This window comes from Pezoporus flaviventris, unplaced genomic scaffold, assembly GCF_033815535.1.
Source record: "Pezoporus flaviventris isolate CSIRO_AGI_PZ_B2104156 unplaced genomic scaffold, CSIRO_AGI_Pfla_v1 ptg000029l, whole genome shotgun sequence".
Taxonomy (NCBI): domain Eukaryota; kingdom Metazoa; phylum Chordata; class Aves; order Psittaciformes; family Psittacidae; genus Pezoporus; species Pezoporus flaviventris.
Window position 1 is genome coordinate 16,239,250 of NW_026892577.1, and position 26,690 is coordinate 16,265,939.

Below are 26,690 nucleotides of genomic sequence, written 5' to 3' on the forward strand. Positions count from 1 at the left end.
TGGTATTCTTATTTGCCAGCTGCTTGTAAACTGTAGCAATATAACACTGACTCCCTTCCTGAGTTTGAAGGGGGTATTTAAAGATTGGGCAGGTATTAAAACTAGTCAATAATAGCTCTCCTGAAAGATCCTTCTGTACTTCTCATGGAGATACCACTACGCAATTAAAATATCTATAATCTACAGAGGATGTCATCCTCTGAGGGCACTTTTAAGACTTCAAAGAACAACCTTCGAGTTAATTCTTTAACATTTAAAGCAGGACACTGCACTCACATTTTTGTGATTAACACACTTCATAAGAACAAGCTCTCTGTAGGCTCTTTTAGCATGGGTTTGGTTCTGAAACGGTCGGCTTAACTTCTTGATTGCAACATTTCGTTCAAGGATAGCATCGTAAGCTGCACTGCAATTAAAAATAACATTATTACATCTCAGTATCAAGATCCTTTAAGCCATGCTAATTGCCACCTTTTCCAGACACCTGATATCATGCCCACAGTTAGACCAAATTTCCACTGATACTCACCTTTAGGTAGTATAATAGTGAAGTATGTAACAACTGAGTGATTCAAAATTTAGAAAGGTTTCACAGATTTCTAGTATTAACACACGACAATCTCCGCAAAATAATGCAGGATCTCTGCTTCCTAAAATACTTCACTAAAGATATTGATATTTTGCCACTTATTGGCACTCAAGAACAGACCACCTAAAAATACCCAAAACACTTCAAGTATAAAAAGCACATCAAGTTCAGGTAAAATCTTCATACTAAAAGGAAGGGAGGAGAGAGGAAAAGTAGGTTAAATAAAGGTCTCATGCTTTCACTTACACAGTTGCTTAATTTCCTTATGACAATGAGAGCATCAAGGTCAAGATAAAGCAAACAGAAAAAGTTAAACAAGCTTTAGTATCTTGATGTCACTGGCTTTTACTTGGTAAAAAAAAAAAAAAAAAAGAGTAACACTTTGTTTGCAGACTAATGCCAAGATTGTCACACGATTCAGTGACAGGCTGTTACTGAGGACAACTCCAAAACGTATCACATTCCCATGACAGGAAGGCATGGATTTTGTTTCCTGTAAGTAATACAACAGCTGACTACCATGCAGACTCACGGATATTTATCAGTTACGAAGAAAGTTTCAGCAGGATAAACACTGTTTTCTTGTTTCTTATCAAGAATCGAATGCAAACCTTACAAAAAACACCTGCCAGTAAATGATCAGCATCTACTGAATCCAAGTCACTCTTTCAAAAACAAACAAAAAAAATCATGTTGTCTACATGGCATGTAGGCTTGAAATTTTATTTATTTTTACATATCATTAAGTACTCTAGTACTTCCTAAAGAAAGAAAAAATGAAAACAACATATACTGGTAACTTTCACTGGTTTAGATTTTCCACTATCTGGAATTTCCCCCACTGACGCCCAAGATAAGGATTACCTTATGAAAGACAGACAGGAAAGACTGCCAACATTGGACTCCTGTATCAGTATTTAAACTTCCCCATCTCCAGTACCTAATGGCACTGCTTTGAAACTATTTCGGTATTAAATATGGTTGAGCCTTCAGGCCACCTACACAATATTCCTCCAAATCAATTTAGATCAGGTTTTGAAGCAGAAAAAAAAAAACCACTACCACCACCACCAACAACAAAAAAACCACAACAAAAACCCAACCCAAATCACAAGAATTACACTCTATCTGCTCCAGACATGGACAAGATTTAACCACATAAGCAATCCAGTCCTTCCCAGCATAATCAGAGGAGTCTAACTAAAAGGTCTTCAACTACTACTAGCAGCAGTTACAAAATAATACAAGAATAATTAAATGGTCAGTTTTTGGATCTCAGCTCTAGAAGGGACAGAAAATATGGAAAACAGGCAGTAACGTATGACTGGGAATCAGAAGGACATTAACATCTAAAGCTTTTGCAGGTATTCCTATAAACAAACTCTAGTCAAACAACTGTCTATGTCCTCATTATATTAACACATATGTAAATAAAATTCAGGTAAGTTGCTTTGCTGCTGCTACTATTTACAGACCAAATAATCTTTATGCCAAAGGTTACCATTTCAAAACCAACCCTTTTCTAGGGTACCCGCCTTCAAGTTTTCATTTGGACTAAGTACACTGTTTTATTATTAACCCAGCCGAAACACAAATACGAATTAAAAACCCACCTATATCACATATGGTCTAAATGCTGATAAAGACAAGATCAAGGTAGTAAAGAGGTTATAGGGAGAAGTAAGATTAAAAGGATTACACTTTTCACTCCCTTTCTCTTCCTCAATGTTTCTTTTGTATTTTTTATGCCCCTGGTTAGCATCTTAAGAGTTACAATAAATTGGAAAATCTGCAAGTTCCTGTTCTATCTACATCCTTTTCTTGAACATCCAAAAAACTCAGAAGCTGCTTAAACAAACATTTACCTTTGGGACAACATCACCACACAGGAAACAGCACCTACAAGCAGCTATTGGTCTCCAATCTTATATCAATCAGACACTCTTCAGTATACAACAGAACTCTTATTCAAAGAATTACGTTGTGAAATCGTATTTTCTTAAACTTGCTTCACATATTTAACATATTACAATAACAGTCAGTATCACAAGTGCTTACTAATCAGTATGATTATGAAACTAAGTGAAACTGTTCCCTAACAAACCATTTCCAGAAGTAAAAGGATTTACAAGCAGCAAATGTTATATAGAGTATTTCTGGCTTTTATTTCACTGTAAACTGTGTGTTTTGGGATTAGGATTAGTTTCTTAATCCATTTTTTTATTTTGCCCCATTAATTTGTGCAGAGCTGCCTGAATGTGCACAGAAGAGTATCAGGAAAGGACATAGGTCAAAAAGCAACACCAACAGCCAAACCAGGAGGAAAAACCAGGAACAAACCAGAAAAACCAGCCAAACCAGGAGGAAAACCAGCCAACACTTACTACTGCCATTTTGCACATAAAAGTTGTTTTCCACACTCCTACTCAGTAACATATAACAGTAAAAGGACTCAGAAAATTCTGCTACAGGAACTTACAAGCACATTTACATTTTAGAGAAACCTTACCATACTATGCCTTGTGCTCCTGATCCTATTGGTTTTAAATTCTGATACCGTTTCAATACAGTGAAAGTAGAATCTCCAATTTCAACACTGTAGAAATTGTTGTCACGCTTGCTTCTGCTCATGACGGCAACTCAGCTAGATCACTTCATCCAAATTTTGCTTCTGGCCTGTAAATAAATAACATTTGAAAAACTAAGATTTTACAACTCTATAAAATCTGACAAAAGGCAAAGTTCTTTATAATGAACAGAAGACACTTTCTCAAGTAAGTTGCATATGCAAATGTAGGTTCTTTTTAATGTCTGTAGGAATGTGGTGGCATGTGTCTGAAGTATTTTATTTTTAGGAATGATCCTAAGATACTATCCTAAAAGGGCAAACATTATAGAATAAGAAAAATAAATGGATCGCATCAAAAATCTTATATGACAACAGACAATTAAATGACACCAAGCTGTGTGGTTCGGTTGATACACTGGAGGGAAGGAATGCCATCCAGAGGGACCTTGACACACTTGTGAGGTGGGCTGATGCCAGCCTCATGAAGTTTAACCATGCCAAGTGCAAGGTCCTACACCTGGGTCGGAGCAATCCCAGGCACAGCTACAGGTTGGGCAAAGAAGAGATTCAGAGCAGCCCTGCAGAGAAGGACTTGGGGGTGCGGGTTGATGAGAAAATGAACATGGGCCGGCTTCAGTGTGCGCTTGCAGCCCAGAAAGCTAACCGTATCCTGGGCTGCATCAAAAGGAGCGTGACCAGCAGGTCCAAGGAGGTGATCCTGCCCCTCTACTCTGCTCTTGTGAGACCTCACTTGGAGTACTGTGTGCAGTTCAGGTGTCCTCAATATAAAAAGGACATGGAACTGTTGGAACAAGTCCAGAGGAGGGCAAAAAGGATGATCAGGGGACTGGAGCACCTCCCGTATGAAGACAGGCTGAGAAAGTTGGGGCTGTTCAGCCTGGAGAAGAGAAGGCTGCGTGGAGACCTCATAGCAGCCTTCCAGTATCTGAAGGGGGGCTATAGGGATGCTGGGGAGGGACTCTTCATTAGGGACCGTAGTGATAGCACAAGGGGTAACAGGGGAAGTCTAGATTGGATATAAGGAGGAAATTCTTTCCTGTTAGGGTGGTGAGGCACTGGAATGGATTGCCCAGGGAGGTTGTGACTGCCCCATCCCTGGCAGTGTTCAAGGCCCCTAACTACTCTATGATTCTAAATGGCAGGAAGTTACAGGTCATCCAGAGAACTCCGAGAGTTCTGCCATCCCTTCACATACACACATGCAGTAAGGGAGCAGGGTGTGGACCAGACACTCCCCAGAACTCCCTTCCAACAAAAGGGACAAAACATTAACAGCACTTCCAGACACTGCAATCATCAAAAAAAAGGCAGGCAACACCTCAATGCACATGTCCACAGGAGAAAACAAAAACCTGCATGGTGGCTTTTACTGTATCATTTCCTGTTTCTTTGATGATAACTGTGCACTGACAATCTTCTCTTTACATGGGTTTTGGGTGTAGCTGCAACAGATGTCTATTAGTACAAATTCCTGTTTACTATAACACTGTGACTCTTTCTCAACACTTTCTTCACAGATGTAATCACACAAAAATTTGGAATAAAGATGCTCAACAAACGCAAATGACAAAAAAAAACCCAACTGAATTAGAAAAGGCACAATTTGTTATGGAAGGTGTGCCATCAGCCAAACAAATTTTTGAAAATCAGGAAACAAAGAAGGCAGACAACATTTCACACAATCCTACATCTGTTCATTGTCAGCTGAGAAAACAAACTATTGAGTTTACCCACTGAAACTGTATTAAGATGTGACATTGAACAATGCCAGATTAAACGGAACAGCTTAGTAGGCAGAGCATCAAGATAATGAGAATTTTATATTCCACTTTGGATAAATCCTCAGAAACAAATACAGGAAAGACAGCTTCCCCCCATCCAAGGTTTTCAGGTGAATATTGATACCTTCCCATTTAAAGGTCAATATTTCGAGTAGCCAAATCTAAGCATTTTATTGAACTTTTAAACTTTTTTCAATTTGGTGAACTTCATAAACAGAGCAAATATAGTTTAAGAAAAGGATCTTGAGAGACAGTATTCTCTTAGAAACAGATTTTACATGTAGACCACACATGGTCTTTTTATCAAGCAAATTTTATCACCTTAAAGCTTTGTCATCTGCTGCACCATATTACAAAATGTGCTTGCTATTATGTACTGGAAAACCTATATTTGCTAACTATTTTATAACTCAAACCAGTATCTGGGCATATTCCAGCATATGTGTGTAATCTTTCTATAATAAAGATTTCACTCCTTTCTGAAGCTATGAGCTTTGCAGTCACCTAGGTACTGCCTATAGCCTACAATCTTTGCTCCAAAGACAAATTAAAAAAAGCCCTAACCCAACACATCTGTACACTAAGTCTAATCATCATAATTGAAAAGCCCTACCTCTACTATTTCAGTAGATATGCTGATCCTAAAGAAAAAAAAAAAAAACAACAAGTCTGTGGCACGGTTTATTATACAAATTATTTCTTTCACTTTAACCAGTGACTGACTGTATCATAGAGAGAAGATACACTCTGAAGGTGTCTCCAGCCAGGGATGCTGGGGAATCTGCCCACTGGTCAGAGAAAAAGCACAAAGGGTAGTTTCGCCTATTCATGAGGACTGGTTATTATTTGGCTAATAGACAGCTCTAATCAGGACTACAACATGCATGATGTACCAGCCCATCATTCCCACTCATTCTAGGCTGAGTCTCCCCCTCTTCATCAATCTTCGGTTTTGCCACTTCCACTCCCTGCTGTGCATGAGGAACAGAAAGCTCACCTCTCTCAAAGAGCTGTGTCCTCACCTGCCCTTCAATACCCATGGAGAAAAGCAGGTCTACCTAAGGAAGATATGTCTAATTAGGCTTCGTCAAGCCCCACAGTATGAGATGTCTTTGGTCCCCAAGCTTGAAATCATTTAGAGGCAAAGTTTTTCATTGCACTGCCTAAATAGAGAAAGGAAGCATCTACAATACCTACTTCGACAATCAAAAAATACTCACATTCAAAAATTCAAATATTTTAAATCTACCTAAGTAGCTATGAAATATATATATATATATATAAACTATTCCAACACAAATTCCTAAACTTAATATTGTAGATACACTGTACCACAATTCAGGGCATTTTAAGAGTTACACTTAGAAAATAAAATAAAAAAAAAAAACCACAACATGAATCTGCTAGACTTTCCAGTCTAGAACTGGTTGCCCAGAGAAGCTGTGGCTGCCCTGTCCCTGGAAGTGTTCAAAGCCGGGTTGGACGGGGCTTGGAGCAAGCCGGTATAGTGGAGGTGTCTCTGCCCATGGCAGGGGAGCTGGAACTGGATGGTCTTTAAGGTCCCTTCCAACCCAAACAATTCTGTGATACTATCTTAATTCAACACAAGTTACAAACTTGTGCTGTCAATGGTTTAATTATTATGGGTTACTTAAAAAAAGAATGAGCTAAATGATTGAGGGACATGATTCAGGGTCAGATGTAATTAAATTTGCTTCTACCTCGCTGTAAAATTCACCAACTGAACCTAAAGCTAAAACCAAACAACCCCCAAAACAAACAAATCCAAACAAAACCTCTGATTAGCAAATAAATAAAGAAAACGGAAAAAAACAATAACATTCTATACAAGAATTATCAGATGATGGTCTGAAAGACTTTGCTTACTACTGGACCTTTTAAAATGTTGTTAAAAGTATGCTATGCATTGCTTGAGTAACACTGAAGAGCCTACAGTGCACTACGTCTTTCCACTGACAGTTAAAAATCTCAACCTTCTAGTTGCCAGTGTATCTATTTACAAAATAAATCACAAGAAACTTTCAGTGAATGCTTCCCCTTAAATTTCTTAAGTAATTATTCCTTTTAACAGATGTTCTTATAAAGCTGTGGGTATTTTGTAAGAGAACTGATCTTACCTGGACCATGCCTCAAACATCCCACTGCTACCCTGACCCATACATCACTAGCCTTGCAGGACTGCAAAGACTGAAAGCTTCTCAGACCACTACTTGGCAATATTTCCAAGTCTTAGGAAATAAATAAAGAGCAGGACTGGGGAGATGGTTTTTGCAGTGCAAAGATTGCTTCTGCAGGAACAGTTTACAGGAGGTAGTAAGTAAAAACAAACAGCCCTGCTCTGACATACTCCAAAACCAAACTACTTCTGTACTTTCAGTAAGGCACTATTTCAGGGAAGGGACTTCTTTCTGAAAAAGGAAGTTTAAAGAACTTCTGAGAAACTTCAAGTCAAGGTGCAATGCGCAAGTAAAAGTCAAAACACAGGAGGAAAACTCAGATACAACTGGGCATTTTTGCACTTTAATATACATTTCCACACAGAAGCTCTAGAACACCACTCCAAATTTAATGTTTTATATTTACGTACCAAACACTTTCCCCTTGCCTCCAACCCTCCTGCATTTCATCTGGCCATTACAGATTCCTCAGCCTGACATCCATCTCCTCTACACCCCTTGCTTCAAAGTCTCTTACAGCTTCTACACAGTTTTTTCCATCAACCATGGAAAGTGTAAACCTCTCATTTTATAAGCAAGTTTACTTTCACTCAATTCTTTGCTCCCACTCAGCTCAGAATCTATTGCGCTCCCTGTCTCTTCACCTCTCACAAAAATATACTCAGAAGCGCCTGGGATTGCCCAGTTCTGTAAATATACCTCCCAGAACAAAGTCAAAGACTTCATTATTTCCTTATCTGCTAATTTACTGGTGACTAGTCTTATGAAGTCTAGCTTCAAAGATCCACAACACCAAAAGTCTCAGTCTTTAAATATTAAACTAAGTCTAAATTCAGAAACTGTCAAGACTTTCAAGGTTCTTACACAATCCATGCCTGCAATGTCTTTCATTAAAACATGATTAAGCTGTATCAGATAAACTCACCTGCCCAAAATTTGACATTTAGCTCCAATTTCTAGCAATTCTGCAGAAGCACATATGGGAAGAAAGGCAGGATGCAGATTCCATATTTCTATTATTAATGAGGAAACTAATAATACATTTGTCCCATTAAATGTCAACTTGCCAGAACACTGTCAACCATCAGCAGGGGAAGAATCCCACAGAACACTTCAATTTCCTCTTCCATATCAATTACTGTGCTTTTCCTTGAAAACACCTTGCCTAAGCAAATTTCAATACAGCCTGCAACTACTCAAGGTAAGGATACTCTAAAACTGAATCCTAAAATAGCATGGTAAGGTTTGGCACGTTAGCTTATTAATCATTTAGATTGCCACAAGTACTATTTACCTGAAGCAACACAACAAAATGCTGTCAATGGAAATAACACTATATCCATACAGTGAAAGTTCTCTAGGGCTCCTACAAGGCTGTGTGCGAGTTTTAGTCTGATTCCACTAAAAGCAACCAAGAACTCAACAGTCCTGCAGGAGACTTAAGATGGTCAAGAATTTCTAATCATCAATTCTTTTATACAGCATCATAAAGTTTAAGCTCTAAAAGCAACAACATGGATGCACTGAGCTTGTAGCTCCTTGAAAAAACAAGTAGCATGTACCTATGAAAGTAAGTGTTACGGCTAACCTTAACTAGTATAGCAAAAACTGTTTTATTGACACCCCATTCTACTCCTTCACAAGTGAGTAATACTGACAATGAAGACTGTCTAAATTTCTTCACCCAGGTTTAAAATAAGCATATTTAAAAAGTGAGTTTAGAATAAAAGAAACCATGTATATAGCAATGTTTATACACCAATATGCAAACTTCTACCATTTACTTATGCTCAAAAAAAGGCATATACCTTAGTATTTTTCAACAAGCCCGTTTGATATAAACTTGCTGACCTCAAGGTACCTGGAAGATAATGCTGTATACTAATATCAAACTTTGTCTCTAATACTGAAAATATTCAACTTACTAAAAAAGATATAGAACAATCTATGGACAATATATGTTAAAATACTTTTCCAGTACAGCCTAAATATAATTGAGAAATGGGATTTGGGATGGATATATGGGGTGGGAAAGAGAAGCTAATACTTTGGTCACACAGCTTTCACTTTAAAAAAATCCTACTGCAGGTGCATTTAAAACCTTAGAAACGGCCAGATGGATTTAAGTCTTAGGTAAAACAAAAATTTGCAATGCAAAATATTATAAACAATAGCAATGCATTTTGTAAGCTTGCCTTTGCAGAGTGTGTAAACTCATTGCTTTAGAAGGCAGAGAGATGACATGATGCTCATTCCAGATCCCTTTTTATTTAATGCTTTTTATGACTATGATCTATACCACTGGACGGCGCTATAAAGGGGCCTCCAAAGTAACAGAGCTTCAACTCGGCACCTTCCCAAACTGTAAATAAACTTAACGTGTTTGAACTAGAGCTGGCACTCCTGTGGCTCAGTAGAGGTTTATGGTTATGCAGAGCCTGTGGTGCAGACAGAGTTATCAGACCTGCACCCACTATGTCATTATGGCTGGACTTAGGCAAACACATTTTGCTTTTAAGATCAATCCAGGCTCATCTGCACCAGCACTCTGAAAAGTTTATCTGAAACAATTACAACAATTTGCCCAGCTGACACAGGCCCTAAGTGTTGTATGCCTGAGTTACCCACAGCAAGTTTATGTTTCCACAATTAGAATTTAACTGGAAAACCACACGCTTTCAGCTAGACATCCGAGTTATTCACCTTCAGAACAATACTACCATCAAATAATATCTTCTTGGCTATCACACCTGCTAGCCTTCACATTAGATACAAAGTCTGTGCTTTTTAAATCAAAGATCACTTTAAAAACAACACATAATTATGCATAATGTTTCTTCTCTCACACATTGACCTGAACGCATGCATTCTAGGCATACGGAGGAGCAGAAATGGAACAGGTTTTGTGGAAGAAAGGATCTCTCAGTTTACATAAGAGCACAAAACATTTTATGACCTCTTCTGCACTTTTCCCTCACTAGAGACAGTAACGATAGGAAAGCTTCAAAGGTTGCACTGCAAACTGAAAAAAAAAAAAAATGCTTACATTTGAGAAACACCTCTTCAGACAAAGAAATGGAACCCAAGAGATAATTTTCCCACGAGGGACATGGAAACAAAATTGACTAGAATGGTGCCAACTTAAAGGATGGAGAAACATATGCTCTGTACAGCTAGGTCTCTAAGACTGCTCTGTAATTGCTGGCTTATACCTTTACTAGACAATATAAAACAAAAATCCAGGATTCATCCCATGCCATATCACACAATACCTTACCCTAAGTATTCTTTTATGTAAGAAATTAAATGTATTCAGTTTGCTCCTACTGCAGTGAAGAAGTACAGCCAACAAGACATTTTCATATCCTAATACCTTGAAATGTAATACAGTATAAGAAATGAGAAAAAACGTAAGAGGCAACAACCACCATTAGCTAGAAGTTTTGTGTGGAACCCGACTTGATTCTCATGCTCATGGTTTCTAAGGCAATCCTTTCCTAAGAGCAAATATAAATGTGCTTAGTCTTAGAAGAAAATTAGGATGCTGAGACAGCAAACAGCCTTTGGGGCAAGATGTGTCTTATGTGAAAACAAATACCAACTAAGACAGCGATCTACCTACACATGCTGAAAACTGAGGGCTCCTGGGCAGAGCTGTTTTACAACTAAAGATTATTGCAGTAGTTGCTCAGAAGTAGGGTGACAAAAGATGAAGATCATGACAGTTAAAGACATGAAGAAATGGAAAAGGCAATTTTAAAATAATTACCTACATGAACAAATTAATTATTAATATAATCAACATTATAATGACATAAGGCACATATCAATGATGATTCAATAACTCATTTTAGAAAAGGGTCTAACACTAGCAAAATAAATATTCTGTAGGAATCTATGGTTGACCTAGAGAAAGCCAACAGTATTTCAAGTATATGCTAGATTGCTACTGAAAGCAAACAAATGAATTCCGTATGTAAAGCTCTAGCATTAATGAATTTCATACAATTTCTTTGTGAAAACACAGTTGGCACATAGCTGATTTATATGCATCATGTATTTCTGAATGCTTGTCTAGTTCTCAGCTGTCACATTTAAAGGCTTCTAGACATCTGTTAAACTGGTATTGCAAACAAAGCCCAGTTTTCAGATATTAAATAAAACAAATGCTTCAAAGGCTCAAATTTAGTAAATGGAAAAACAAAATCATTCTTTTTCTTAAAAGTAACTTCATAAGTCATTCAATTATTCACAAAAGTAATCACAGTTTTAATAATGTTTTCCTTTCCCATACTGCACTTAAAACTGAAAGTTATGTTTCACACTACTTCCAGCTCTGTTAAATGTTGATGCAGATAAGGAATTCAGAAAAAGGCGTTAACATTAGCTGGGTGAACACTGAAGCAAAGTATTACCAGACCATTATAAATGCTAAAGCTGTCTGAAACACCTGAAGCTTATTCTAAAACTCTCATTGTTTTAGAAATACTCTCATTGTTGACTATAGGATTAATTAACATTTTACACAGCTTTCAAATTACACCTTCACAAGTCAGGTGGTTTTAAGCTGAACAACTTAACACATGATTGCCTAAACTACTCCTAACAATGGCACATGTTTAATGAGGTCTCTAGCTTGTGAGTAATTGATGCGGAAGTGCTTCGCACATCATCTAATGTAGGTCTGCATTACCGGAGTCTTCCCTTTGGCTTAAACTACTCACAGGAGGAGGGGCACAGCACAACATCTTAACTCTACAGCTTCATCTAAGGAGCTATTTTCTGCAAGCAACTATTAAACAGAACCACAAATATCCTAGAGTGATTCTTATATACCACAAGTCTGAAGTGCAGTGCAGGTACATTTCTTAAAATAACAGAAAGAACACTTCAATGTATCTTTTGGCCACCAGAAAGTCAAACACTAAAGAGGAAATTCAGAAAAGGTGACAGGTTTGATACAGGAAAATAAATATAGTTTTAAAGCAAAAAACTTGTAAGTATGCAGCAGCAAAATGAAACTTAAGAGGACATACTACCATCTGTTTATACAAAAAAAATATCTCAGTGGTTTGGCAAATGTCATTGCCAGATTGATCTGTTGGGAAGGCTTAGAGCCCTCTCTGTTAAACCAACTCTATTCTAGGTACCTCTTACAGGAAAGCTCTACGCAGTCTTAAATTAAAAATGAATGAAATCCATTAATACTAATGCAATCTTTCCAGTGATTTAACGTTGCAGTTTACAAGTTCATATATTGGCTCTAACCACATGACCCAGACAGATGACAGGTTGACTTTTTCTGGATATAGTTACCTTCATGTATTTCTGTCACCTCACCTGAATATCAAGACAGTAACTGTAATCTGAGGAATCTACCAAGAAGGGGAAGACATTCAGGGAAATAAACCAACCCCTTAACTCATAGAATCAATACTTAGGGTTGGAAAGGACCTTAAGATCATCTAGTTCCAACCCCCCTGCCACAGGCAGGAACACCTCACACTAAACCATCTCATCCAAGGCTTCGTCCAAACCTGGCCCTGAACACCACCAGGGATGGAGCATTCACAACCTCCCTGGGCAACCTACTCCAGTGCCTCACCACCCTCACAGGAAAGAATTTCCTCCTTATATCCAATCTAAACTTCCCCTGTTTAAATTTTAACCTGTTACCCCTCGTCCTATCACTACAGTCCCTAATGAAGAGTCCCTCCCCAGCATTCTTATAGCCCCCTTCAGATACTGGAAGGCTGCTAGGAGGTCTCCAAGCAGCCTTCTCTTCTCCAGGCTGAACAGCCCCAACTTTCTCAGCCTGTCTTCATACGGGAGGTGCTCCAGTCCCCTGATCATCCTCGTGGCCCTTCTCTGGACTTGTTCCAACAGTTCCATGTCCTTTTTATGTTGAGGACACCAGAACTGCACACAATACTCCAAGTGAGGTCTCACAAGAGCAGAGCAGAGGGGCAGGATCACCTCCTTGGACCTGCTGGTCACGCTCCTTTTGATGCAGCCCAGGATACGGTTGACTTTCCGGGCTGTGAGCACACACTGAAGCCAGCTCATGTTCATTTTCTCATTGCCCAGCACTCCCAAGTCCTTCTCTGCAGGGCTGCTCTGAATCTCTTCTCTGCCCAACCTGTAGCTGTGCCTGGGATTGCTCCGACCCAGCTGTAGGACCTTGCACTTGTCATGGTTAAACTTCATGAGGTTGGCATCAGCCCACCTCACAAGCATGTCAAGGTCCCTCTGGATGGCATTCCTTCCCTCCAATGTATCAACCGAACCACACAGCTTGGTGTCATTGGCAAACTTGCTGAGGGCGCACTCAATCCCACTGTCCATGTCACCAACAAAGATGTTGAAAAACACTGGTCCCAACACCGATCCCTGAGGGACACCACTCATTACTGGTCTCCAGCTGGACATTGAGCCATTGACCACAACTCTTTGCGTGTGGCCATCCAGCCAGTTCTTTATCCACCGTGTGGTCCATCCATCAAATTGATGTCTCTCCAATTTAGAGAGAAGGATGTTGTGTGGGACAGTGTTGAACGCTTTTTGCACAAGCCCAGGTAGATGACATCAACTGTTCTACCCCTGTCCATCAGTTCCGTAGCCCCATCATAGAAGGCCACCAAATTGGTCAGGCAGGACTTCCCCTTAGTGAAGCCATGCTGGCTGTCACCAAGCACTTCATTGTTTTTTCATGTGCCTTAGCATGCCTTGCAGGAGAATCTGCTCCAAGATTTTGAAAGGCACAGAGGTGAGACTGACTGGTCTGTAATTCCCTGGGTCATCCATTTTCCCCTTCTTGAAAATGGGGGTTATATTTCCCTTTTTCCAGTCGTCAGGAACTTCACTTCAAATATAATGGGCAGTGGCTTAGCAGCTTCATTCACCAGCTGCCTTTTCTTGGCCAATACTCACATTACTACTGTTCTATAAAAAAATTACCTAATTGAATGAAACACAATGAACTGAACCTAATTCCACATTCAAAAAATCACTTGGAGCCCCAGTCAGTATTAAGGAGCTGTTTACCATTCAAACAGCAGCTTTACGCACCTCACAACCCCCTACTGAATTCCAATTCAAACCTGCACAGTGACCCCTCTCCCATCTATAGAAAAATAAAATACAGACATTTGTAAAATTAAAAGGAACACTGTCTCTCCTCTTAAACACAAAATCTGTGTGTAGGACAGTTGGTAGCACAGGAGGGTCTAAGCAAAGGAGGAAGTATGTCTCCCCTGTGACAATGAAAATTAACAAATCACATTGCTTGGAAAAGAGTATTTACATAAAACTGGCTTTGTAAGTGACTCATAAAATATCTAAAATTCAACTTCTTTTTCCAGATTCTTAACCTCATAAATAAAAAGTCTGTACTTATTTATCAGTGGTCAATAAAAATGCCCTTAGTAAAATACAAAATTCTGCTAAATTCAATACTTCATATTGTATCCAAAAGAGCATTCTAAGAAGCTGTATTACTTTTTGAAAGAGGCACTCACAAGAAGAAAGTCTAATAATCTGATTCTGATCTCCACAACTGATCTGTTTCCCCAAATCCCAGTTGTTTGCAACAGACAAGTAATCCTACCACCTCACAGAGAGACCTTTCTTAAAACCATCATATACAGATGTCTAAAAGAACTATGAAGTACCCCAAGAATCATGAGGTGCTTTGAGTCTTCACCCAGATTAGCAGTGACTGGAAGTAGGAACTCAAATGGAGAAAACTAAGCATTTTTAAGACTGAACATGCTGAAGTACATGCAGCCACTTTAGTGTTGACAGAATCTTTTGCAGGTGAGGTACTCTCAGACGCTCTAAACCAGGCTGCCTTCTTGCAACACATACATCTCTCCAGTCTTTGGACTGCCTCTGCTCTCTAGACCCATACTTCTCTCCACAGACGTAGCAGTATACACTATCCATTCCTTACTTCCTTTTCTGCCTCAAAAATCCTTGCATCCCCTACTCCAACAAAGCCAGTTCTGGGGCCAACCTCCTCCATTTCCAGCCTCCAGCAGAGGTGCTCCTGTGCTTCCTCGTAGCAGAAGCAGTTCCTTCAATCCTCACAAAGTCCAGACCTTGCACTTCACACCTAGGCAAGAAACTGCATCTCCCCTATAGTTTTCTAGAAGTGCTGAAGCAGCCTGGACTACCCTGTGAAAAGGAATCTTTCTAACTGCCAATTATGACTATGGATTATGGAAGAAAAAATGTTTTAAAAACCAGAAACAAAGTAAAGCTTTTCCAGATCCTGAATTAAGGCAGAAATACAACTTTAAGATTTACTAAGGATAACATGAAGACAAGAAGAAAAAACACCAAAACCAAAAACACAACAACAAAGAGAAGCCTGAATTAGTAGAGGAAGAGTTGGGCTTTCTTTTCCCCACCTGTAAAACACAGTGAGGAAAAGACAAGAAACCAGAATCCAAGAGCACTGAGGATGAACTAATCTTCTAGGGAGACACCAGGGCTACCTGCAGAGCTGCTGACAAATGCATCAACTTCTCAATAATTCAGAGTTCTTCAGCAGACAGCCAGGCACAGCCCTCTATATTTTCTCCTTGCAAATATGGGTGAACTTTTTATCTTTAACATTTATCTTAATGAAGAATTTGGGAGCAGGAAAGGAGAGAACTTCTTCATAGAAACAGAAAGAGCTTTTTTTTAAATTTTTTTTATTACTTTTAGTGAGCTTCCTGCAATTTAAATCTTTCCCAGCCTAATATTTACACATTTTATGACTGTAACAGCCAAGCCAGCCATTGCATTACCCACTGAATAAAAATAATTCCAGTGTGTTATGGAAGGGGGCAGATTGCACCCATAAAATTTCACAGCTACTGAAAGTCAGGTCCCAGCTTAGGGACAGACTAGCAGTTACTAAAAGTAGTATGTATATACATAAATAAGGATAGCAAATTCAGGTTTAATTTTTTCATCTTAAACTGACCTGCTCCTTCTTCAGGTCATTTCAATTAGCACATGACTCCCGTGGAGGGGCCGTGACATCAGCCGCAGCACAGGGGCAGAGCGCAGGTAAACAGCCTGACCTACAAGCACCAGTAGCACTTGCTTGGGAGCTTCTTTGTTTGCTTTGGAGGGAGAGAAATGAGAGGACAGTTACTACTGGCAGTCAGTCAAGGATTTCTCCAGGGAAGAGGAACATACATTTTTCCCAAGCAGAGCCCTTCAGTAGCAGCTGCTGACAAACACAGCCCCTTGAGTTTTGCCTTTTCATGCTGCTCCTCTCTCAAACAAGGTGATTTCACCAAGGCTGAGAACACGTTCTGCAGTGCCACTGAAGCTGTAACACCCTAAGGATTATATTTGCAGGGTTAGTCATACAGCCAGGAACTTGAAGCTGGCATGTTCCCTACCACTGCTTCTGTCAGACTACTCTGGTCAATACCGTAGCCTCTCAGCCAAAAGCAGAAAAGCTACTCTTCTACTGCCATTCTTGGAACCTCACCCCAAATGTTTCACAAGACACAGTAAGACGTTAATAATAAAACCAGGGATGAGCTCAAACAGCTAATTTTCAACACTACATTTTATGCCTGAATTCCCTGCATCAAATCATGTTAAAATACTAGGCAGCCAGAAATAGCAATCAGTCACAGGTTGCTATCATCAGTGCCAAAATATTAACAGCTGAACCTGAAATGGGTAAACCTGAAGTTCAAGAAAGTAAGCAGCGCTCAGCGATTGTTGTATTAAGCAACTGGAACTTGAGCTTTTCCACTTCCAAGTTTCAAGTAACTTCAAAAGGTCAGGTTAATGTCAGAAGTAACTAGCAATTCAGAGGTTGTTTAACAGTAAAGAAAGACCTATGATTGGCAGCAACAAAATGAAGACTGCAACTAGCAGAATACTGAGATACTGGCATTTATCTAGAAATAGGTAGCGTAAAACCACATGCAAATGCATAGAAAGCCACAAACCCAGTTCCTGTTGTTAAGCACTGCTCCAGCTGAACCATTTCCTAGAACTGCTCAGCCAGCTGGCACGGACAGAGCCACCAAAGCTCCAACAGCGCTTTCACACACTGCTCCCTGTGGAGCACAGGCCAGGCCAGCACGGACACTTCACATCACATTTTCCTCAGAAGCTAGCAGCATGCATTTATTCAAACCCAGTATCAAACAGCAATATTGTCTAAAGTGGTTTAAGAAAACACTACTCCTCAACGCAGGTCAGCAGCTCCAATGTCAAATGCTGAACCTACATTCACAACTTCAGAGTACCCTCTATATAAAACTCAATATTTAACTGCTATGTGTGTTTCTAAACACAATTCTTGTACTGTGAAACATCTCATACAAAAGATCCAAAATAAGACAATTGATATAATTTCTGCTGCTTCTAAAACATTTGTTTTGTTTAATATCAAACAAAATGCAGCTGAGAACTGAATCTTTACTGCCAAACACACCACCTTGCACAATCAGGAAAATTAAGAACAAAGTAACAAATGCACACACACAGTAATTTACTCACAAATGACATCAGTTTTGCAGTGATTCTCTTTTGAAAAGAGACAGTATTTGCTTTTTATCAATAAAGCTCTTATTGAGAGGATTTCACTTAATCTACCTTCCTACTCTTGCACCTCAGTTTCTCTAAACTCTAAAATATTGTCACATAATGCCACTCTGTATGCTACAGCAATTACACTACAAAAAAAAAAAAATACTAGCATATAGTAGTCATCCATGAGTTAAGGTATTGCTTGTTAACGGTACAGAGACAATAACAGATTGTCACAAAGAACAGGAAAAGAACCACACTGAACTGCACATTTCTGTTTATCTTCTGCACACTCATAATACCTACACCAGTCCAGTAACTGGCCTCACCTCTGGCACTTTCAGTGCTACTCAGTTTTATCTCCCCCTTTACGACAATCACTAAAGCAGCTGGTCACAGGAGAAAATTATCCACAGCCTGTTGGCTTAGGCTCTGCCTGGCAATTAAGTAAAACACACATCACAGACACCAGCAGCTCTAGCTTTGTAATATGGCAAGCTGAAGTAAAACAAGATTAAGATTCAGAAAACAGAAGAATGTGAAAATAAGTCAAAATATGATCTAAAAATGGTCTAAAAATCAGACTTCCAGTAACCTGAAGACAAGGAAAGAAAGAAGCATAAGCGAATGCATTCTATCAGCTCCATGAAAAGATGTGAACATTTGTGCTTGGCTATCTACCATTCAGCCATCTCCCTCTCCTCAAAGGAAGCAGGAAAGTCTGATGGTTTGTGGCAAAGGAGATGAAACCTGCCACTTCTTCATCATCTGTGAATATTAACTTCGTACTATCCAGATTCCCTGGTTTCTGGAATATATATTTTTAAAAGGTACATATTCTGAACATGAAGTGACCTGTAGAGAAAGACACCAACATAAGTTTTTGAAACATCCTAACAACTGTCCTGAGACTTACGAAGTTTAAGATTTACCCAAACTTTATCTGAGTTAATTTTGGTGATAGTCAAATCAGCCCTGTTTATCCAAATCAACAACAACAGCAGCATTTACAACCTCCCAGCATTTCTCATTGTCAAGTCAGTTCCTCTAACATGACCAGTAAAGACAGCTGCCCTAGAATACCAGCACATCCTCTCTGGAAAGTTATCATCTGTGGCCAACAGCAGTTACTTAACGTACATATCCTCACCAAGTTATAAATCACTTCTGATTTTCTTTCTTACACTGACACTCTGCTACTATATGGCATTCTGTATTATAAGTCTTCCAGGGTTTTGTATTTCATGATAAGGATATACATGACACAGACATCAACACAGAAGGTTGCACAGTGAAATGATGCATTTGTAATGGAAGATACTGCAAATTCCTCTGTTCTTAAACATTATGTTTTTAAGAAGTGATTGATTAGACATTAGCAGAGACTCTTTAAGATAACTATCTTCCTTTGTAAAACCGGTTTGATTCACATGCCAGTAGGATGTAAATGAAGAGACAGATAGGCTGCAACATGCAGTATTAAAGAGCCTGTAAACAGGCATTTCTATTGCTGAAGATTAACTGTGACTTTAAACACACACACAAAAAAAATAATAGGTAGCATTTTTCTAGAAGAAGCACTATCAGAATGAATAGTGCTACATCTACAGACACACACACACACACAAAAAATCCCTCTGCAAACACTGCTGTGTTATATCTCATGGGGAGAATACAGCTTCTTCGGTGTAATGTCACGTGAAGCTCCACTACAGATGGTTCCATGATGAATCCTATTATTGCAATATATGAAGTAACACTTTCCCAACTGTCTCTTGCAGGTCAGTTTTGCTGCAGAAATCATAAAGCAGAATGGCTCTATCAAAAGAAAACGTGTCTAATTCTACATTTTGGCAAAGAAGCTGTTATGACAGCAGATTAAAAGACTATTCTTAGCAAAACTTTTTTTCAGAAATAACAGGATGAGGCAAGGATCTTCCAATTCCTTTATCCTTTTTCACATAAAAGATTACACAAAAGGACAGTAAATGGGGAGAAAATCAAGGCAAACGTTTTTAAAGAAGCTTAAATTATTCAGGTTTATGGCAGAGCATTATTCGTAAACCCTTTTTTTAAAAAAAAAAGAGGACTATTCGTAGAATCTGAAATCAGTGAAAATTCAGAGAAGCAAGACTTCAAAAAGCTGTTCCATTTTAAGTATCCAACTCAACTGTGTCAAAAATGCAGGATGAATGCATGCTGCTGGAACCCAGAAAATGCGTTAAAAATCTCACTTAAACTACACTTCTGCCAAATGACTGGGACTACTGCATTCAAGAGAATGCTACTCCATACTACATTTTGTGCAGAATAGTATGTCATGGTCCATTCAGCTTACTCAGGGACTTGAAAAAGCTTAACCGTAATCAGAAACACAGAACAGTTAGGGCTGGGAAGGACCTTAAGATCCTCTAGTTCCAACCCCCCTGCCACAGGCAGGAACACCTCACACTAAACCATGTCACCAAAGGCTCTGTCCAACCTGGCCTTAACACCACCAGGGATGGAGCATTCACAACCTCCCTGGGCAACCCATTCCAGTGCCTCACCACCCTAAGAGGAAAGAATTTCTTCCTTATATCCAATCTAAACTTCTCCTGTTTAAGTTTTAACCCGTTACCCCTTGTCCTATCACTACAGTCCCTAGTGAAGAGTCCCTCCCCAGCATCCTTGTAGGCCCCCTTCAGATACTGGAAGGCTGCTATGAGGTCTCCACACAGCCTTCTCTTCTCCAGGCTGAACAGCCCCAACTTTCTCAGCCTGTCTTCATACGGGAGGTGCTCCAGTCCCCTGATCATCCTCGTGGCCCTCCTCTGGACTTGTTCCAACAGTTCCATGACCTTTTTATGTTGAGGACATCAGAACTGCACACAATACTCCAAGTGAGGTCTCACGAGAGAAGAGTAGAGGGGCAGGATCACCTGATTCGACCTGCTGGTCACGCTCCTTTTGATGCAGCCCAGGATACGGTTGACTTTCTGGGCTGCAAGCACACACTGAAGCCGGCTCATGTTCATTTTCTCATGGCCCAGCACTCCCAAGTCCTTCTCTGCAGGGCTGCTCTGAATCTCTTCTTTGCCCAACCTGTAGCTGTGCCTGGGATTGCTCCAACCCAGCTGTAGGACCTTGCACTTGTCATGGTTAAACTTCATGAGGTTGGCATCAGCCCACCTCACAAGCGTGTCAAGGTCCCTCTGGATGCCATTCCTTCCCTCCAGCGTATCAACCGAACCACACAGCTTGGTGTCATCGGCAAACTTGCTGAGGGTGCACTCAATCCCACTGTCCATGTCACCGACAAAGATGTTGAACAAGACCAGTCCCAACACCGATCCCTGAGGGACACCACTCATTACTGGTCTCCAGCTGGACATTGAGCCATTGACCACAAGTCTTTGAGGGCGGCCATCCAGCCAGTTCTTTATCCACCGAGTGGTCCATCCATCAAATTGATGTCTCTCCAATTTAGAGAGAAGGATGTTGTGTGGGACAGTGTCAAATGCTTTACACAAGTCCAGGTAGATGACATCAACTGCTCTGCCCCTGTTCACAGTTCCATAGCCCCATCATAGAAGGCCACCAAATTGCTCAGGCAGGACTTCCCCTTAGTGAAGCCATGCTGGCTGTCACCAACCACCTCATTGTTTTGTATGTGTGTAATCTAACTTGAAATTCATAAGAAGAGAATAAATTATTGATCTTGGCACTACACTGTTTCAGCTAACTACATAAGGAACTGTTAATTCTAACCATAACAGAAAGTCTGCCTGCATATGCTAGTCTTCTCCCCATCCAGTGACCACTGGCAAACCAGTAATATAGAAAAACAGGCAAACCATAGGAAAAATAAATCAGTAAATAATACTCAGAGTACTTCAATGAGATGTGCACAAGGTTAGAAGTGAAATCCCTTTCCAGGATTATTTCTGGGGTAGGAGGAAATGCTTAATCTTTAACCTCTTCTTGTAGGGGAAGGTGACGCTAAATGTTTCAGCAGAAGAAACGTATCAAAATATTCCCTAACTTCTTTAAAGGACACAAGCATACAAAAGCTACCAAGTGATCTAAAATACTTGTTAAATATCAGCGATGAAGAGAACAGTAGCTACAGGACATTAGAGGAATCAAGGAGTAGCATAACACCTGGGAAATATGTTTTCAGAATGTTTTAAAACTACATTTAGGAATTATATTAATTGTTCTACAAAAAAAAAATCTCAAAACATTTAAACTTTAAATTCCAGTTATAAAAACTTATTATTATGAATGTGCTACTTTCACTAATTCATGCATTTATCCGTCAAGTACAAGTAGTCTAATGTGCCCTGAAATCCTGTCTAAAGTATTTGGCATACAATACCTCAGTAATAAGAGCTTTAGAATGGAACAAAGTACTCCAAAATACATTACAACCTCAGTCCTAACAATTCCTTCACAGATACCTCTAGTAATGCAGTACAGTACTTTGCACAATAATTTTATGGGACTGGGGTGGGAAACAAGGCAGAACAGTTCAAAATAAAGGCTTTATTATCTAGGTAGTTTTTGGAAATCTACACTAATCTACAAGGTGCATTACTAATGGAGATAGCCTGTTGTGTTGCCCCATTTCTTGTATGCTTTGGTAGTGCCTGATGCTCTGTCCTAGCAAAAGAATATCTAAGACATAAATTCCCAAACTAGGAAGAGTCTGAGAATTCCCATTCTTTAAACAAGAAGAAAACCTCACTTCAGAAGCACTGCTGTGCACCATACGCTAGAGCTAATGGCTATGGACATGAAGAGTTGTGATGAGAAATTTTCTGAAGAAAACTCAGAAGAATTTCAAATAAACTAAAAGAGTGGGAGAATAATAGCTCTAGCCACATCAAGATTTCTAACTTCCATGCAATGTCATGCTAATATTAATGAAACCCTTTTATGTCCAACATAATCTTATTAGAAATAGAACTTTTTTTTTCCTCCATCTCGACATATGAGTGGCACAAGAATCCTGTAATGCTCCAATTTAAAAAACAGCAACAAGGAGTTTTGCATTGCAGCAACTGTGCAAATGAAAGTAACTCACTATTGGAAGGCTTCACTGCTCGTAAAATGAACCCCAGCACCTACAAGGACCTTCCTGCTACTGTCTGTCTCCTGAGTATTCATTTTCAGCACAAAATAAAACAAGCGAACCCAGCTCACACTCTTCTAATAAAGCTTTTTAGGATACCATGTTACTGCCCTTCCAGGATTCCAATATTCACTTAATGAACAATAAAGAACTTATCAAGATTTCAGCTTTCAACTGAAAGAGGGTAGATTGAGATTAGATATAAAGAAGAAATACTTTACTGTGAGGGTGGCAAGACACTGGAACAGGCTGCCCAGAGGAGCTGTGGCTGCTCCGTCCCTGGAAGTGTTCAAGGCCAGGTTGTATGGGGCTTTGAACAACCTGGTCTATTGAAAGGTGTTCAACAGATCTATGGCAAGGGGATTGGAACCAGGTGACCTTTAAAGTCCTTTCCAACCCAAACCATTCTACGATTCTATGATTCATGCTGACTGGCATGTCAAGCATGGGATTTGCTTTTACTGTTTCTATAGTAAAAATTAAGATTACATGCTCAAACCTCTGCTTGTAGTTCCATACTCAAGATCCTGCAAGTATCGTAACTACTGATAACTTTGCTCTGACATAATCTTAGATGTTAAAAGCTACTAAAGATTACATCTAGGGCTTACAAGGATGTGCCATCCCCAACACCAGATCTCCCATCCAACTCTGTCTTACACACATGTGCACCTGTATTCACATATTTAACTACCTATGGGTTCAAACCCCAGGAGAGCTGCTTTGCTGAAACACAGAACAATCACCTTGGGTTTTAACTTCCTCTTCTGCTCACCTCCCTTTCCTTAAGATTTCTTGTTAACATCACTAATATGTAAGAATATGTAAGAATTAACCGAAACATATACGCGGCACAACACTGTCTTCTCAAGGCAACACAAGTATTAATGACAGTAATACAGAAAGATTTATGGATCTGACATGGCTCTTTTACCTTCTCTCAGCTGCTATTAGCCCTACCACCTCTCTGCACTCATGAGCTGCTATGGTGATCAACTGGAAATCAGAGCAGGTCTGCTCCATGAAGCCACTTCCCCAAGTAACCATGCTCCAGCTAAGCGTTAAGGAACTATCACACACCCAGCAGAAGATCAAAGCCTCACAGCAGCAGCTGCCAGTAAGCTCTTCCGCTACAGAAAGCAAAAGCTGGAGAAACTTCAGCTGGCTACAAGGTTGCTTACTCCGGGCTGTTCCTTCAGAAATGAGTTTTCATGTTTATCACAGTGATCACAGGCATGATAGGTACTATAACCTTTTTTTTGTGTGCATCCTTTATGCTAGCCTGCAAGCACTTCTGGTCTAGCTGGAAAGTTCAATGCAGTGCAGAAAAATCCCAGTACAGTCACCAGCAGTCTTCCATGAAGATCCTTATCATGTCTCATTACTTTTACCTCCACAGCTTCTAATAATGTTCTGAGCAGCCTTGTTATCTACATCACTCTGCCTTTGTTTTGCAAACTTCCTCAAGCTACTTTGAAAATAAAATTTAAAAAAAAAACTGTAAAGAGTAAAATCATAATGGGGCTTGAAAGCAGCCTCTGGAGGTCATCTACCTGCTCAAAACAGGCAAACTTCACATTTGTATTCCTATCAGGCTGCTCTGGACCTTGTCCAGTCAAAAGTCTCCACAGATGGTGAGCACATGGCCCCTCTGGACTCCTGATGCAGCACTCACCCACTCCCATGCAACATGACATCCCCTTCATGACCTACAGAAATTTCCATTCTTATGTCTTGTGACCATATTGATTCATTTTTTCACCATACGCTTCTGAGAGGAAAGCCACTGAGATGCATTGCTATCATCTCTGTAATGCCTTGCTTAAAGATGGTTAAGCAGAACAATTACGTTCTCTCTTAGCATTCTCTTCCTCAGAGTTGCAGACCCAGTACCTCCTCCTCACCCTCAGGTGCTCCAGCCCCCAACAATCTGAGCAACCCAGTGCTAGACTCCCTCCAGTCTGCCTCTCTCATGCAGGGCATGTATATACGTGATCTACTGCACAGCATTGCAGGTGGGAGGCTGCCCCACAAATGTGAACAGTCCCTTCCCTGTACTTGCCAGCCAGGTTCTTGCCAATGCAGCCCAGTAAATTAGCCTTGAAGACTACAGAGGCCCACTGCTGACTTCTGCTAGCTTCTCACACATCAGGAGCCCCAGGTCCTCTTCTGCAAGAGTTGCTGCCTAGTCAGCAGTTCCTAGCAACTGACAGCAGCAGAAGCATTTTCATTTCATGCACCTTCACACACAGGAACACACATATGGTATTTCCATGACTTTGAGATCGCAATAAGAAACATGATACATAATGTTCATTCTTCTTACTTTACAATAAAAACACCAGACTAGAGACACTGCAGGTTTTGTTCAGCAGACTAAGGTTTGGTTTTTTTTTTTAAATACTCAAAATCAGTAATTAGTGAATACGCTTTCCAGCAGCTCTGTAGAATTAGTGTTTTCCCTCCTTAAGAGTATACACACATGAGCACATACAGTACAGTATTTGCTTTGTTTGCAATAAAGTGACCATTAAGTGAAAGTGTATTTTCTGCAGTCACCATTTTAGTATTAGTCTACAATATCCAACTGAGAATGATTTAATAAGCATCCCGTCTGTTCACATATCAAGCAGCATTTATCCAACAACAGAAGTGACAATATGGGCAGCAACTAAGAGGTTTATTTAGAATGAAGCTTACAGGCAACCAATTTGGACAGAAAAAGAACTAAAAATTAGTTTCTAATCACTTTGAGGAAAAAAGCATCTGACATTAAGAAGAAATGTGTTGCTATTAATTAGAAGCCTGGTACACCAAAATTATCTTTTCCTCACACAAATCTAAGAAAACGAAGGCCTTAGAAACCCTTACAAAACTATTTTACGGAATAAGTAAATCAGGGTAATGGTACTATACAAACAGCTGGTTGGGCAGCTCTCCACGCTGGTCTGATTCAAAATCACTAATGGATCTCTTTCTCAGCATCTGATGCAGTCAGATCCAGTCTCACCTGGAGGAGCTCTCACCTAAAGGCTTTGTAAAATCTATAGCAGAAGCAAACTGCTATGCATTGTCAGCTATATGATAAGTTGGAGTGTTCCTTATGCTACAGAGAATGGTAGTCTTACAGCTCAGGAAAGGAGGCCTGCTACCATGTGCTTGGTGTGCTCTTTGAGCTCACACATCAAAGTCCGCAGCAAGGAAATCTTAAGTTACACCTTTAAAGTATCCAGTAGTTCTGGGTCTTTCTGATTTTGTTTTCTGTGACTTAATTCTTCAAATATTAATTTTCTTTAATTAAAGATCTCATGCACATCTACACTTATTGCTTGTAAATTTCAAGTCGATGTCTTGGCAACATATTCCATCCATCACAAAGTTATTATAAATTTCTCACCAACATCTTCAAGTTCCAAGGCAGCACATTTCTTAAAAACATTTTTGTATGGTTATTTGTACAGATGAATGCTACTAATAAAATTCCACTAAGTATTTGGTAAATACAAACAACTTGGGAAGCTCATCAATGACTGTCCTGGGTTCAGCAGTAGCAGTCATGTTTCTCCTTCATGGTAGCTGGTGCAGTGCTGTGTTTTGACTTCCAGCCTGGGAACAGTGCTGGTGATACCGATGTTTTCAGTTGTTGCCAAGTGATGTTTACCCTGACCAAGGACTTTGTGAGGCTCATGCTCTGCCAGGGAGAAGGGGAAGCCGTGAGGAGGGGAAGCCGTGAGGAAGCAGAGACGGGGCACCTGACCCAGGCTATCCAGGGAGGTATTCCATACCACAGCACGTCATGCCCGGGGTGAGGGGTAACTGGGAGTTACCCGGAAGGACAAGGGCTTCTGGGTGGGGCTCGTTTCTT

The 26,690-nt window shown here is 39.9% G+C and overlaps 1 protein-coding gene across 6 annotated transcripts in view; it reads right to left on the minus strand.

Annotated features, from left to right (window-relative positions):
- Positions 1-26,690, minus strand: part of MAPK8 (mitogen-activated protein kinase 8) — a 53,007-nt gene that overhangs the window by 18,908 nt on the left and 7,409 nt on the right. For 2 of the 6 annotated variants that reach the window (XM_061459258.1, XM_061459259.1), the window contains exons 2-3: positions 3,099-3,265; positions 277-406 (exon numbers count right to left, since the gene is read on the minus strand). In XM_061459258.1, the coding sequence (XP_061315242.1) occupies positions 277-406; positions 3,099-3,220 (252 nt within the window). In that variant the 5' untranslated portion in view covers positions 3,221-3,265. Of the gene's footprint in view, positions 1-276; positions 407-3,098; positions 3,266-10,012; positions 10,037-16,132; positions 16,433-26,690 lie in introns of those variants that run through there. The other 4 variants (XM_061459257.1, XM_061459256.1, XM_061459261.1 and 1 more) reach the window with 4 other exon arrangements.